General features: G+C 41.8%; 1 protein-coding gene across 1 annotated transcript in view; it reads right to left on the reverse strand.

The window, feature by feature from the left end:
- Positions 1 to 16090, reverse strand: part of ACOT12 (acyl-CoA thioesterase 12) — an 88009-nt gene that overhangs the window by 45674 nt on the left and 26245 nt on the right. The window contains exons 6-13 of the mRNA XM_045864175.3: positions 12979 to 13135; positions 11127 to 11246; positions 9857 to 10007; positions 9136 to 9191; positions 8758 to 8821; positions 7539 to 7622; positions 2386 to 2519; positions 456 to 584 (exon numbers count right to left, since the gene is read on the reverse strand). Coding sequence (XP_045720131.2) covers positions 456 to 584; positions 2386 to 2519; positions 7539 to 7622; positions 8758 to 8821; positions 9136 to 9191; positions 9857 to 10007; positions 11127 to 11246; positions 12979 to 13135 — 895 coding nt within the window. The remainder of the gene's footprint in view (positions 1 to 455; positions 585 to 2385; positions 2520 to 7538; positions 7623 to 8757; positions 8822 to 9135; positions 9192 to 9856; positions 10008 to 11126; positions 11247 to 12978; positions 13136 to 16090) is intronic.

Genomic DNA, 16090 nt, shown 5'->3' on the forward strand with positions numbered 1-16090 from the left:
AGAACATAGACACCGTGCCCCGAGAAGTCCAATGCCCACAGAGAAGTCAAGGACAAGCGCTCTAGTCAACAACCATAGCTGGCAGCCACACATTTTGGATGTCTAGCATAATTGCGCCTTTGTAAATTCTAAACTTATTCTTGATGTTTTATTTGGCACACACTGCATTTTTACTGATGATGGAATATTCTAAAGGTTTGCTAACTATCAGTGTTACGTGTGCATACAGCAAAAGGAAAAGGAACTGCTTCAGGAATCGTGCACGGTGCTCTGCACACAGGTGGCATTTAATAGATGACTTCTTAAAATAACTAAAGGTCCAACTAGCAAAAATTCAGATGAACATCATTCAAGACCAGAAATGCCAATATTGCCTTCCTTATTTTCATATCAACTTTTTCATTCTGCTCTCTTCTACAAAACGTTATTATAACACTTGAATTGCTTATACTCACCCATCTTTGAGAGGCCTTCTTCGTGATACAAGTACTACCAAGTCTTTGGGTTTGTCACCGTTCACTACAGGACAAGTGATATAATATATCTGATCAGCTTCACTCACCCAGTCTATGACTTCGCAGGACCTGTGTAAATACAACACAGCAAAACAAAGGCGACACTTTTCTACCTGCTTGAATAAGGCATTCACTTCTTCTGTTTGATGTCTACAGTCACTCATCTGCTCACATAACCACCCTGCCAGCATTATTTCTCAAAGTCTGTCTCTAGAAAGCTGTTTGGTCAGCAGGAATAATTATGCATGTGATGGAGAGAATGGTGGCCGTATGATTCTAAGGTCACTGCCCTCAACACTTTGGAGAAAGGCATTTATAGTTGTTTTCCACAAAATTATTTCTCTCTAGGATCAGGTAATAATATCTGAAGAGTAGTGAATTATATAGACAGTCATCAAAGAAGGACTCTTAGATAACAGAATATGGTATACTGGAAAGAGCACCAAGTTCAGAGTCAAACAACTTGTCTCTGAATCCTAAATGTACACTTCATATCTACGTTATGTTAGGCAAGTCACTTTATTATTATTTTTTTCATTTGTAAAATGTAGATGATAATACCTATGGGGTTATTGTGAGGATTAAATGAAAACACCTGGCACAGTACCTGAATCAAGGTAGGTACACAAGACAAGTAAGTTGAATTAGAATTCATTCATTCCTCCATTCATTCAAGTTCAGTTTGGCTGGAAAGTCAGGTGACATAGAAAACAGTGCGAGAAACATTTGAAATGAATTAACACCAAAGCTTAGCCATTGTTCCTGCTTAAAGCTTAGTACTTATAGAGTATCTACAAATATTGATGCAAGAAAACTGTGAAGTATTTCCTCTTCTTTCAGAGCGTTTTATTATGATAGAATTAACCATGATGTATTATTTTGGCATCTATGCAAATGTAACACATGACCCCAGAGGTGTTTCACTTTAGCGGTATTAAATTGTCTATTACAGGATATTAATCATTATCAAGTATAGCCATCTTAAAGATGAGCCTCTACCTCATCAAGATTAGGAAGTAAATGGTAATGCTTAATATAATAGGAAGCCCATCTCACCAATCCCTCTCTTTCAGCAAGATGCCCAGTGAGGGCCCAGGTGCTATGGCCCCGGAGCTGGGACTCCTCGGAGGAGAAGGGGGCGTGGCCCGAGTGCAGTCAGACCCAGTCGGTGTAGGTGACAAGGCGCACATCCTTGTACTCCAGGAAAGGAGTGAGAGTGGCAGAGATTGGATTGAGATGCAGGAGACAGGAAGTAACAGCAGGAAGAGACGTAGGCTGACAGGAGTGGGCCCTGATCAGACAGGGCAGGAAGGAATGCCTTGTACTTCAGTACTCACACAGCTGCCCTTCTGCTTCTCACCAGGGAATGCTACTTCACAGGAAAAGGAGAAACCGCTCATTAAATACCAAGAGTGGGAGGTGGGAAGGACAATTAGATAAACACTTCCTCAAGAGCAACGAAACTGTGTATTAAAGTACAAGGGTGTGGAGTTCAGAGCCTGATGGATCTGGGTTCCAATTCAGATTCGGTTGCTTAGGAAAGCAATCTTGGCAAGCCTCAGAACCTCTCTCTTGCTAAGTGGGAATAATACCAAGGGTGGAGTTGTTGGTAGGATCACAACAGATGTGGGTAAAACATGTCAACTCAAGAGAAATGATAAATAAATGATTCAAATAATTTTTGTTTTGTGTCTCTCAGTAACACTTGATGCAGTTTTCAGTGCACAGCAAGTTTTAAAACATACTCTTTATTTAATAAACAATGGGTCACATGTTGGGCAGTGGAGATGAATTGCAATATGGAGGCCACCCTTTACATGATGTCATTTACATGACATTATTTAAGAAAATATTTTAAATGTATTCTTACACATAATGGGGGTCCCACAAAGGTCTCTTGGTAAAGTCAGATAAGAGATGATAAGTCACGTGTGCTGGTCTTTCCACATGCTTTTCAACCCAAACAGATAAAATGTCATGCTCTTCCAGGGTATATATTTTTATCTAAAAGATAATAAAAAAAAAATTACAAGACAAAAATGGGTGTTTTGTCTTTAAAAACTACACACAGAGTCTTAGGTTGATTGTACTCGCTAAGGCATCTTGGCACCTGGATAACAATGAAGCCAGACAATGACAATTTCACTTCAAACACTTGGATGTCTGGAGCTGAGACCAGGATGTTATCCTCTGTGCCTTCTAAATAATATGGGACTTGAGTTATTTAATTATTGTGCAACAGTTTTCTCTTGAAAAAAAAAAAAAAAAGTAAGCCTTTCTCTTTTTATGTCTTTGTGATGTTTCCCTGCCTCTACCCAGCAACAACAGAAAATAGCATTAAGCTGATAGGCAAGTCAGTGCCTCATCTCCCTCCAAAGAACTTGGACACTTTCTTAGGATGTCAGGCATGCCAAGGGAACCCAGAAAGCAAGCCACCACCTCTAGAACCAACTCAACCTTTCAGAAGGGCTGCTGAAGCGCCATGTTTCTTCAGCATGAAGCATTCTTTCATTTGTGAATCACAAGGGCCCATCCTCCTGAGAGGCCAATTCCTGGGTTTCTAATGTTATTCCTTACATAAGAGGACGCCTGTCTTGGGGAGCCATTTGACATATACTTAAACAATAACGTATCCCCTGTTACTCCAAACTCTCCTGCTATAGCACTTTTGCTAATAATCAGAGATATGTGCTCAGCTAAGAGCCCATTTCTATCCTGCCCATTTTCTCCATCTCTTTCAGGGTGCTTTGAAGTTAGTGTTGAAATGTGCCACCTTATAATCATCCCCATGGCAACAAGCTGTGAGAAGACAAACAGAGGGTTAAGACTTCACTGCAGGAATCAAGCAGATGGACAAGTCAGGCTGTGAGGGAGAAAACCTTTATTTAAACATAAACATCTTCAAGAAGAGAATGAAGAAATAAGGCTAAATCGACTAAAGGCAGCTTAGTAAGAAAAGGAGTGGCTATTTGTTTAGACCATTTTAGCTCCCCAACTGACCTTTGTGCTGATTAAAGCCACCTTTAAACGAAGCCCACAAAGGAGGACATATCCTGGGCTGTGGACATGTATCAAACAGAAAGCCATGAATGGGGCTCCAGTTGGTGGCTGAGACTCACCCCAGCACAGTCATGCCTAACTTCGCCCCCTGTCCAGCAGGAGTAAAAAGACGGTCCCTGGTGTAAATCCTGAAGGACGTCATCTTATCAAACTTGGCGGCCGTGTGGCCCTAAGTCAGGCTTCTGGGGCTCTGCAGTCTCAGAGGAGGCAAGGGCAGGTGGCCAGGGTGAATTCCTTACCTTCTGTCAGATTTAGGCCTTGGGGCAGCCACCGTCTACACTGACGGACTCAGGGCAGGGAGGGATGTAATACTGGGCTGAGGGCTCACTAAGGGTTGAAGTGTGTCTCCTCAAATTCGTATGTTAAAGTTCTCTGAGTACTTCAGAATGGGACCTTATGTGGAAAGAGGGTCATTGCAGATGCAATTAGTTAAGATGAGGTTAAACTGTAGGAGGACGGGCCCCTCATCCAATAATGACTGATGTTCTTACGAAAAGGGAAAATTTGGAGGCAGGCATGCACACTGGGAGCGCACCACATGAAGACGAAGGCAGAAATCAGGTGACACATTTACAAGCCAGGGTCCACCAAAGATGGCCAGCAAAGCAAAGCAGCAGCGGCGAGAGGAGAGGCCTGGAACGGATTCTTTCTCACTTCTTCAAAAGCAATCAGCCCCGCCAACACCTTGATCTCAGACTTCCCGCTTCCGTAAGCGCGGACAATACCTTTCTGTACTTTAAGCCACCGCGTTGGTGGTACTGTTACAACAACTCTAGGAAACTATCACAGCACTTTCCCAGGAAGCTGCTCCCCAGGTTGTAGACACAGGCTTCCTGCTTCCTGAAGCCTCTGCAAACACCAAGCTGAGGAGCCGCCATTAACCTCTGCCCTCACAGAGCTCACTAAACTTATCCGGCGCCGAGGACGTCATCGGCCCAGGGAATGGTATCTTGATCCTTCTCCCAGAGGTGAAGGCAGCAGAAAGTCCTTCTCATTGCTGTGCTCTGAGAATCAATGGCACCAGTGCGGACAAAGGCCGCGAGGAAGGGCGGCGGCTGGGGCTGATCTCTTTAAACCCTAGTATTTTAGAAAAGCCAACTTCTGCTTAGTGGAAAAATTTCTCCAAGACCAACTCTTCAGGAGAACATGTTCTCTTTCACGCTCAGAAGAATACAGGTTAAATTCCATCTGTAGCCAACTCAAACGTTTTTTATCGTTTGATGCCTGGCAAATTTTATTCTATGAAATGAAGCTTAAAGTGAGTAAGCTTGAAATTGCTAACAGTTCATACTGATCTTGTTTTTTCATTCTAATAAGATTCTGTTTAATGGATCTGGATATCTTACACAAACAGCCGAAGGAAAAAAAGAGTCTCATTTTAGAATTTTATACTATCTGTTGTTTTCGAGACAACAGTATGGGAAGGAGGACAAAACCATTTTATACAAGGCCTGGGTGGGGAGGGGAGGCTACCCTTCCTTGGAGGTGCCTGGGGAATGACCCCAGGGGCTGGGGGAAAGAAACTGCACAGGTGGAGCTCTGGGACCGGCCCCTCCCCAGCTTCAGTGAGAATAGCGCCCTCTGGTCAGTTTCCTGTGCTGGGTTTTTTTCCATGGAAAGGTTTTCAAGTGGTCCTTGCCGTTCTGGCTTTCATCATCATCACTCTGTCAGGTCAGTCTCCTACCCATGCCGATTCCTACCCTGAGGACTTGGCTGGAGCTGCTCACTGCCTGGACAGCCCCTTTCACCCTCCAGCATCTACATAAGCCATCTGCAAAGAGGAAAGAATCATCCCCTCTCCAAAGTTCTCTCTAAATAACTGTCTTGCTTTACTTTGAACTGCCAGAGAGCTGACCTTTATGATTTAAATACAATTGCTCACTTGTTCATAAACTACCTGAAAATCATTCTTCCACTGTTTCACGTATATGTGTGATGTCGCCAAAATAGTCTACTAGCTCCTTTAGGGCCAGGGTGCTCCTTGCATTACTACTATTATTAATTCCATCACTGTACACAGAAATGAAATATGAGTTAAAAGAATAAGTATTGCCCAATTTAATTACAAATACCAGAAATCTTAGACTTTTGCCATTTAACTAATTTGTATCCACAAGAAGTACAGATTTTTAGTGGGAGGGTGGGCAGCAAAGCAAGGTTTCTTGAGCAATAGCCAAGTGATAGTACAAAGCTCCCCAGGAGGGAGGGGACCTGAGAGGGTTGCCCAACAATAACTATGGATTTTAAAACCTGAAATGAGTATGATTCGTAACAGATAGTTTAAAAATTATTCAATGAAAAGGTGACAGAAAAAAGTAAACTGTATTTTAAAATTAAAACAATATAAAAGCTTTAAAAAGTAGGAGAGAAGAGGATAGCCTGGAAAGGAAAAAAATTCAAGTTTTATCATAAATATAATCTAAAGAACTGGAGGGCTTCGAATTCAACAGAAATGGCATAAGAAGGTTGCTATAATTATACGGTATCTTCTAATACGTATCCGTACAAAAATTAAGAATTAAATATTGATGGCTCGCCTCAGATACTAACAAATGCAGCATTTCTTTGTTTGGGTTTATTTTGGCCCCAAACTCCCAAAGAACTGAAGTTTTTATATATTATACGGCTTCACAAAACATGCTGTCTTCCTTCAGTCCAGACGCACGTTGCCCTTTCCGATGCTGCTTAGATGTCAGCAACGAAGCAAGAAGCAGATTTCATACTAGTAAAAAGAAAACAAAGTCTTGAAGCATTTTTGATGTGGGGTAAAGAGAAAAAGATCATTTTTATAACGTGAAACCTATGTTTCGGCATCACTGAATTAGGCATACGTGGAAAGATAAGTGGATCCAAAGAGGGTAAAGGGAGATCTTGAAAGGACTCAGAAGTGAAGACAAAAACACGATAAAAGCCAACAACCCAGAACAAAACACTGGCAAGAGGTCAAAGTTGAAAAGAATCGGTAAAGTAGTATCAGAGTTTGCTTCAATTTTAGGGTAAATGAGCATGTCATTTATTGTCCAGACTGGGGCACGGAGGCATTATTAGTAATTATGATAAGACAACAGATTATGATGGACCAGTCACTAATTAGGATGGGACAACCAGGACTGTCCCAGGAAAAGCAGGACATATGATCACCCTACTGTAGAGGCTTCACTGATGAAAACCAGTACACACTGAACGTGAGCACAGAGCTGGCATGACTGAGCACCTCCTGCGTGCCTGGCCCTGCTCTGATCTGGGACTATCTCTGGTGGTGACCTTACAGTCTAGTTAGTGTAGGCATCAGCTTCCACGGCTCTCTTAATATACCTCCGAAATTGGATAAAATTAGAATCCAAATGATACATGTGTACTTAAGTTTGATGACCCGCAAAACAGCGTAAAAGGTGCTAAGAGAGATACCAAGAAGTGAAGACAAGGCTTCTTTCTTAAGTGTTTGTCATCTAGGGTAGGGAAAAAGACCATGTGTAAAAAGTTAAACTACTACGTAAGACATTGACGTCAATTCAGTGTAGCTGTGGAAGCAATGTCACAAGACGGTGCAGAATTAATTGACAAATTAATTCTGAAAAAGTAATTGCTAAGGGGGTTCCTACAGGGGAAGTTCTTCAGTCAGAGGTGATAGGAGTGGCTTCCCGCAGAAGCATTTCGTCTCGGGCCTTGAAAACCAGTTAGGACTGGGGTAGATGGAGAGGAGAAGGAGAGACGAGTATTTCGGAATATGAGAACTAAGTTCAGAGGCAGGAATGTGTGGGGTTCACTGAAGGACCCCAAATCCACCAGCATGGAGGACTAGAGACAGCGCTGGAAAGATAGCTGGCTCTTAGAAATAGTTTCCTAGAAAGGTTTTTTACCTTCTTAAAAGCAGTAGCAGAAGCAGTAGAACCCCCCCCCCCCCCACGACCACTTTCATTTGTGCTGGACAGCAGGTTGGGCATGGACCTGGATGCCTCCTACCTTTTCCACCGCACTGGTAACCTCCCAGCCACTTCTGGCTGCCAGATTGTTGAGAGCCTCCACATTGGCGTTACTCAGGGCTACCTAAAATACAAATATTGTAAAAGCCGAGGGTTCAACCCACAGATATGGGATCAAATAGTTTCTTTCTTTTTTTTTTTAAGATCTTACTTATGTATTTGTCAGAGAGAGAGCACAAGCAGGGGGAGCAGCAGAAGGAGGGAGAAGCAGCAGAGGGAGAGGGAGAAGCAGGCTCCCCGCTGAGCAGGGAGCCCAATGCGGGGCTCAATCCCAGAACCCTGGGATCATGACCTGAGCCGAAGGCAGACGCTTAACCGACTGAGCCACCCAGGCATCCTGTGATCAAATGGTTTCTGCTTCGAAAATGGGAAATGTTAGAGCCAAAGTGGTAATGCTGAGCTTAGAACTAAGCTATAGGTAACATAATTTCTGTCTCCAACTCTTAATTCAGAATTCAGACAAAATAACACGAGGCCTGCATGCTTTGCAAATTAGTGGCATATTAAGTGGTGTCCTGAGCAAAGACAACATTACCTTTCAATATGACTTGGAATGAACATGTAATCAGTAAACTTGGCTTTCCCTTTCTATCTTATGGTCAAAAACTTTAAAACGCCTAATACTTTATTGTTGTGTCATAAAAATGCAAGCTGGAAGGCATGTCATTCAGCACAAATCCCTGAGACACCAGATCCCAGTGTCCTGCTGCCTGAATGTATCCGATGGCAGATCCTGCCAAGTCAGTTTTGGAAACTGCATGCAATTCAAACAAGGCAGGGAAGCAACTAGTTGGTAACCGCTTACTGACTGGTTTTCCTTCCTTTGAGATGTCTGGTTGATATAATTCACCTTTTCATCTAACCTGTGCAGGCACAACCTGAATCAGTTAAACATGGGAACTGTCATTTTTTTTTTTTAAAGATTTTATTTATTTATTTGACAGAGAGATAGAGAGAGAGCACAAGTAGGCAGAGAGGCAGGCAGAGGGAGAGGGAGAAGCAGACTCTCCACCGAGCAGGGAGCCCGACGTGGGGCTCGATCCCAGGACCCTGGGATCATGACCTGAGCCGAAGGCAGCCGCTTAACCGACTGAGCCACCCAGGTGCCCCGGGAACTGTCATTTTTATAATGATGTCATTTTCCATTTTTACAATGATGTGATTTTTACATGAAGAGCTCCAAATAATAAAACCATTACCCGGTTGCTTATGTCCCAGTGTACACAAAGTGGAACCTCTTCTTTGTGGGAAATAACGTATTTTCTGGAGAAAAATTAAAATGTTAAGCAACATGTTATAATAATGTTTAATAATAAATAAGTTTGCTTCCCAGCATTTAGCACACAACAGTAACCATGACACTTTCTTGAACTGAAATCAGCAGTTTTAAAAGTTGCTTTTTTTAGTAACAGAACAATCAGGAAGAACAATTTCTGTCACATTTAGCCTCCAGCCAGGAAACATCAGACCTTCTCATTTTACATTATGTGGGAACATAGACCCAGAGAGGAGCCCTTTGTTATATGATTTGTTAGATAAGAGAAGATAGCTTAAAATCCTTACACCCACATCCTTACCTGCCTAGGCGAATTCTCTTGCGGGCAATAGCTCCATGATACCGTCTAAAATCGTCCTTTAATAAAAAACAAAGTAAAATCAATAAATTTCTAATATTTTGGTGCTACAATCCTTAAGTCTCTCTCGCCTAAGTCAGTTGAAAGGGCTAGCTGGGACGCACACAGTTTCTCTGTGTGAACCGTCCTCATCACCCACAAAGGGCAGGTGCATGGATAAAAAAACCACCTTTACAGCCCTGTTCTCTCCTTTTTTAAAGCAGCAATTGCTATCATTTCTGTTCTCAGAATTATACATGTATCTCACTGTAGAGTTTGTAGAAAAGGTGAGAGTTGGCACTAAGGCACCTCTCAGATGAAGGGAAGATATAGTTCACGCGGAGCAGCAGAGAGGGCTGGACGTAAAGAAGCGGGAGAAGAGAGTCAGAAGTACGCCCCGGAGGATGATGTGCTTCCCACAGCAGCACGCAGCCGCGCAGAGGTGAGGTCTCCAGGGCCTCTGTCATTCCAACAAATGATTGGAGTGACTTGGGGGAAAAAAAAACAAGGAAGAAAGGAAAGAAAAACTCCATTTTACTTTGTGATGTAGAAAAGAAAAAAAATCCAAAGAGGAATAGCTTTGGAAGTTGTTACTGGTGTGAGGAGATTCTGGGTGGAGCTCTGTACCCACCACTTCCCCCCAAGAAGTGATCTGATTACTGAAACTCACGTGCTAATAACTGACCTTTGACATGGGTTTGATTCTGGGAAATGTGACCAGTTCTTCCTTATCATCGACAGCATTATAAATGAGAAAAGCACTGTTGATGTGACGGCCTTGGCCCTTAGACCCCTCCTGACAGTCAAAGGCTTCCACGCGCACTCCCACTTCCACACTGCAGAGGGCAACACACAGGGCAGTGGGCGGAGAACCCGAGCGAGCCAGGCCTCCTCTGCCCACCGAGGCCACTGCGGCCACCGCTGGGGCCACCACCACCATCGCCACCACTCTCCAAGCGAGAAAAAGAACGAGGGCCCTGGGCTGTCTCTCTGTTGTTGCAAAACTATGCAACTGTTAAAATCCACTTCATCAGGTCGATGGATCTGATGTCCTAGGTCCTGGAAGTATTTCTGCTTTACTTTCCCACCAACAAGTGGGAAAAAGGCCAGTTAGGACTTTATATACATTCATGAGCATATTTTGGTAATGGGGCGTCAGTGGGGTGGGGGGAGTTAATTGTACCACAGTCAAGTTTTCTCCCCTAAAAACAACTGTTCTATATTAAAAAGCATCAGACACTAAGATTGGATAGGAAACCTAGATAGTCTTTTTCACATTTTAAAAGAAATAATATGATATTAAATCTTTTCATTGTGTATCAAGAATAATAAAAATAACTGGGACGTCATTTGGACTTCTTGGTGATAAATAACAGGTCCACTATGAGTCAGTTGACCATGAAGTCGCTGGGACTCTTTCGAGAGTGAAAGGAAGAGTTAATAACCGTGACAGGGACACACCAAGACCTTACTGGGCCAACTGGGGGTCACCCTTATTAAGAGACAAAAACCAGGGGCACCTGGGTGGCTCAGTCATTAAGCGTCTGCCTTCGGCTCAGGTCATGATCCCAGGGTCCTGGGATCGAGCCCCGCATCGGGCTCCCTGCTCCGCGGGAAGCCTGCTTCTCCCTCTCCCACTCCCCCTGCTTGTGTTCCCTCTCTCGCTGTCTCTCTGTCAAATAAATAAAAATCTTTAAAAAAAAAAAAAAGAGAGAGACAAAAACCAACCCATCACAATTTATGAAGTACAAAGAGGCTCCAAGCAGCAAAGAGGGTGAAAATGAGTGTCTACAGATGTGGACGACTGGGTGAAGTTTCAAAAACAATTAGAAGGAACGTGGTTACTTTGCAGTAGTCCCTACACTCACCTCCAGATTGAAAGGAAAATAAAAAAATTATTCATGTGCAAGTTTGAATTCGCTCACAGCCGCCTAAGAGCATTAGACAGGCTTTACCAGGTCTGAAATGTATTGTTGACAATGGCATTGAAAACAAGCCGGTCTCCAACAGTAGACGGTCCCCGGAACTTAAACATGTCCACGGACTTCAGAAGGGGGTGTGCCTGACAGAGGCGGCTGAGGAAACAAAGAAAGAGAGGAGAAAGCGCTCACTCTCCAAGTATTTTCATGGACTGTTGATTTGCTTAACACATGCAATCGACAAATATTTAATGTGCTTTCTAAATAAACTCTTTTAAGAGTGAAATAAATAACTAGATGATGTATATGGAGAGTCTGTACATTCCCCAGCAAATATTTTGGGAAATACCATGTCCCCGAGCTGTGGGGTCTTCACCAAGATGCTTGGTGCTTCTGCTCCTGTTCTGTTCCCTCTAAAAGTCCCCCCGAAAAACAAACCAGTGTCTTTTGTTCTCCTTTGAGGGTTGTGTTCATCCTGATAGCTCACGATCACATCACAGGAAGTTGTGACTCTCAGGTTGGAGGGGGGCACACTGAAGGAAGCTCCAGCTCGTACGGTTCATACTAGTTCCTTTGCTTCATAGTTAACTGAATTTACTTGTCTATCAAAAGACTTATTTTTTTCCCTACAGGAAAATTACCTGGATTGCTACACAAAACCTGAAGGGCTCCAAGGTACACATTTTACAGCTTTTGTGTGTGTGTGAAATTTTGAAATATTTATAAAGTATATTTGATCTCAGAGTTACTTTTGTAATTTTCTACATTTTAAAGATTCCCACTATAGTCATTCAATTACTCAAAGGAATTGTGCCAACACCGAGAGAACACACTCTGTCATAGTTAATTATATTGTAAGCCTTTACAATAGAACAGGTTCAAATGTTTTATTGTCATTGAGAATGACAATCTCATTTTAAAAACAAGCTCTCTTATTTGTGCATAATTTATAAGAAGGATTTCTACAGGTTTCTAACTATAGTCACAGTTATAGGCATATTCATAATCAAATTCTTTTAATTTTGGGAAAATAAAATCTTCACAATTTTCAACAGCTACAAAAATTGTTGGTAGGACAGTTCCTGTTCAAATGCATTTTCAGAATACAAAATGTTCCTTAAAGCTGCTCAATTGCCTACATGGTTCCATTAAGAATAAAATGCCTTTTGGGGCGCCAGGGTGGCTCAGTCGGTTAAGCGGCTGCCTTCAGCTCAGGTCATTTTCCCAGGGTCCTGGGATCAAGCCCCGCATCAGGCTCCCTACTCAGCAGGGAGTCTGCTTCTCCCTCTCCCTCTGCCCCTCCTCTTGCTTGTGCTTGCTCTCTCCCTCACTCTGTCAAATAAATAAAATCTTAAAAAAAAAAAAAAAGAATAAAATGCCTTTTTTTGAAACTGAGGAGTACTTAAAGTTTTCTTCCAAATTCCTCTCTCTTTCTCATCTTATTTTTCAGTTAATCCTCTGGCCATAAAGATTGTAACCAGAAACTTCAAAGGTCAAACCTAATTGTATACCGCCTTTAAAAAAGTTTGGAACTTGACTATTTTTAAGTGCAAAAGCTGTCCTCTATTTCTATTCTGCATCCACTGTGCCATAACTATCATTACAGGGAGTTTCAAGGTTACATGACCAACATTTAGAATTCAGAATAAAGTATCAGAACAGTCATTTCATTTTTATTTTTGAACCAAGAACATAAACATTCACCTTCAAACAAAAGGACAGATTAACCCTAAGGTAAACAGGTAAATGACTTATTTTTTCACTTTGATAAAAGGCAACACTCTTCTCCCCTCGTCTCCTTGGCTAGCTCCATAACCAGGACTCAGACCCTTTCTAATCTCTCCTCACTGGAACCCAACATCACACGCCAAAGGTCAAAGCCAAGAACCTTGCAGAAATAGTAGCCACGGTCTCCATCCAAGCCATAATTTGGCCACCAAATGTATTTCCATGATGGTTTGCATGGGGTGGGAGGACAAGTTCAATGCTCTGAACAGATGTGCCACTTGTGGGAACCATTCCTTCCTCTTCATCACAGATGGGATCTGAAAGGTAGATGTAAACATTAATACTGGTGGAGTGAACTGTACAACCCGGGACTATGGCTGTTCCTTCCTAGCAGCACACTAAACTCAGGGGATAGTTAGAAAAATTAAATTATTCCCAAAGACTTAAATCTCCTGAGGAAATAAATGAATTTCATTCTACAGAGTGACTTTGACCTGAATGGTGGGTATTTATAGTGAACTGGATAAGATAATGGATCAGAAAGGACCTTTTAGAGATTGTATTCCAACCTATCTTTCAAGTTCACAGGAATTTTGATTAAGAGAATAATCACATTTAAACTCAAGTTGTTTGGAGTGGAGGAGGGGCAGATCAGGGTGGGGAGAGGCAAAAAGAAATTTGGGGCTTAATGGATATGTTATTATCTTGATTGTGGTGATGGTTTTATGGGGATACACATGTCTCAAAACTTACCAAGCTGTACACTTCAAATATGAGCACATGAATTTATGGTATATCAATTACTTATAAGTATATATATAATTATTATTTATAATTATTTATAATAATTTTTATTCATGGTACATCGATTATACCTCAATAAGGTTGTTAAAATGAAAAGAATCGGAGTTATAAAGGGCCACCAACACTGAGAATCTGGAATAGTTTGCTCTAGTATAAACTTGAGAATGGGAACGTGGCCTCCCATGGTTACTGTTTTGCAATGAATGCAGTCACAAACAGAAAAGACACAATGAGTACTTCTCATGTCCTTCTGCTTCCTTTGAATTATATCTGCTTCATTTACTGACAAATTGGTTTTTACTCTCAACAATGGAGAAATCATTTACTCTGGCTGCAAAGCAGTAAAATGTATTCATTTATGCTCCCTGCATCATCTAGTGAATCATCAGCTCAGCTTAAATCTCGTGTGCTATTGTTGAGGAGGTAAGGGGAGGATTTACAAATCAGGGGTGCCATCCTGGTTGTGCTGTCAGAAGCAGAGCTGAGCTTGCAGCCCAAGAGCCCAGACTGGCCAGCTGTTGGGAACTGGGAATGGGGCCATTCTTGGCATAGTCACATGTAAGTGAGAAGTGTGGCTACAAAGACCTTGAACTGCATTTTCTCATGAAATTTTTAGATTTATAATTAATTGATCGTCTTTTCACTTTTTCCCCCTTCATTCCACTGATCATTTCAGTCATCTGCTTAAAAACGTGTCAGAAATATCCCATAACATCCTAGAATAAAAACCCAAATCCTTCCTTTGGCCCTAAGCCCTTCCTTCCTTGTCTGGCCTATGCCTACCTCTCCAGCCCCTGTGAGTTGGACTGCCACTCCTACCACCCTCCCCCCATCATATTCTCTCTCAATCTCTCTCTTTGCTTCAACTACAAGATCTCTTTTCAGTCCTATAATGAAGTACTGTCTTCAACACCAGGGCATTTGCTCATGCTGTTCCCTCTGTCAGCTGCAATTTCCCTGGCCACTACCACCTTCTTCCCCTTACCTCCTATTCTCTGACAGGGGAGCAAATTTTGCCACCCCAAGATACGCCTCTTTGGCATGTTGCTTCTTTTAGGCTCATTATTTTTAAGAAACTGTAGATAGAAGAGAAGCTCTGAAAACCCAGTAGAAGTTCCACTGGTAAGAGATATTTATGTGTCTAAAAAAAAAAAATCTCCATTTGTAAGGATTGTTCCCCTTGCTGTACCAGAAAGAGGGGGATGACTCTAAATCTAGAAAGTTGTCAGTGAAGAAGAAAATGACTTACATCCGCATAATAACCTTATTCTTGTTTCCTGTGCTTTTCTTGGTAACCTCTCATAACTGACTCACCACCCCCAATATCATCTTTTGTCTTTGGCTGAAGATGGCATTTAAGGTGACGGCTTCCGCCATCTCAGTGAGTTAGTGTCTTTCTGGGTCTCTCCCATGTATATAGGCAGTATACATGTAATTGAATTTTTGTTTGATTTTCTCCTGTTAATCTGTCTCATGTCAATTTAATTCTTATATCAGCTAGAAGTAGTTTATAAGGTAGAGGAAATTGTTTCCTCCTCAATACTCTGTTGGCCCATTCCAGACATCTTTTCTTCAGGAAAGACTTCCCAGACCTAACAGCTAATTCCCACTGTTAGGAGCTCTCACATGCATCTTTCTTTCACAGTTATAGTTTTATGTTTATTTGTGTGATCTTTGATTGTCTGACCCACTAGTTCCTAAGCTCCTTTGGTCAGGAACTGATTTTCTTCTTAAATTCTAATATAATTCCTGAATATGGGTGCTCAGTAAATATTTATTGAATGAATGAACTAATAAACTTAATTGTGCTGATTTATTCCACATTCATAGTCCTTGCTTTCAACAGAATTTTTTAGGTAACAAAATGACTGTACTGATTTACACTTCTGTATGTTGTTTATTAGAGTTCCCACTGCTCCGCATTTTCACTTAGACAGTATTGTAGACTCCTCAAATTTTTCTAATTTTGTGGGTGTGAAATATCTCGTGTTGGTTATAATTTGCATTTCCCTGATTAATGCGGTCCAACATCTTCTCACATGTATATTAAACCCTCTTGTTACCTCTGAATGTCTGTATCATTTGCTTCAAATGGTACCTCTTTCCCATTCTTTTTATTCTTTCTAGAACTTTGATTAGATGCATGTTAGACTTCTTACTCCTTTCTCTATGTCTCTAAATCTTCCATATATTTCCCATTTCTTTGCCAATCCATCTGCATTCTAGGTAACTACCTCAGATCTCTCTTCCAGTTACTGTCTTATCTGTGGTTTACCCATTCACTGAGTTATATTTATTTTTTTAAAGATTTTATTTATTTATTTGACAGAGAGAGAGCACAAGTAGGGGGAGCAGCAGAGGGAGAGGGAGAAGCAGACTCCCCACCAAGCAAGGAGCCCAACATAGGGCTCGATCCCAGAACCCCGGGATCATGACCTGAGCTGAAGGCAGATGCCCAACCGACTGAG

This window comes from Mirounga angustirostris, unplaced genomic scaffold (genome assembly GCF_029215605.1).
Source record: "Mirounga angustirostris isolate CCGP_5_RB_7025 unplaced genomic scaffold, mMirAng1.0.hap1 SCAF_7, whole genome shotgun sequence".
NCBI classification, from domain to species: Eukaryota; Metazoa; Chordata; class Mammalia; order Carnivora; family Phocidae; genus Mirounga; species Mirounga angustirostris.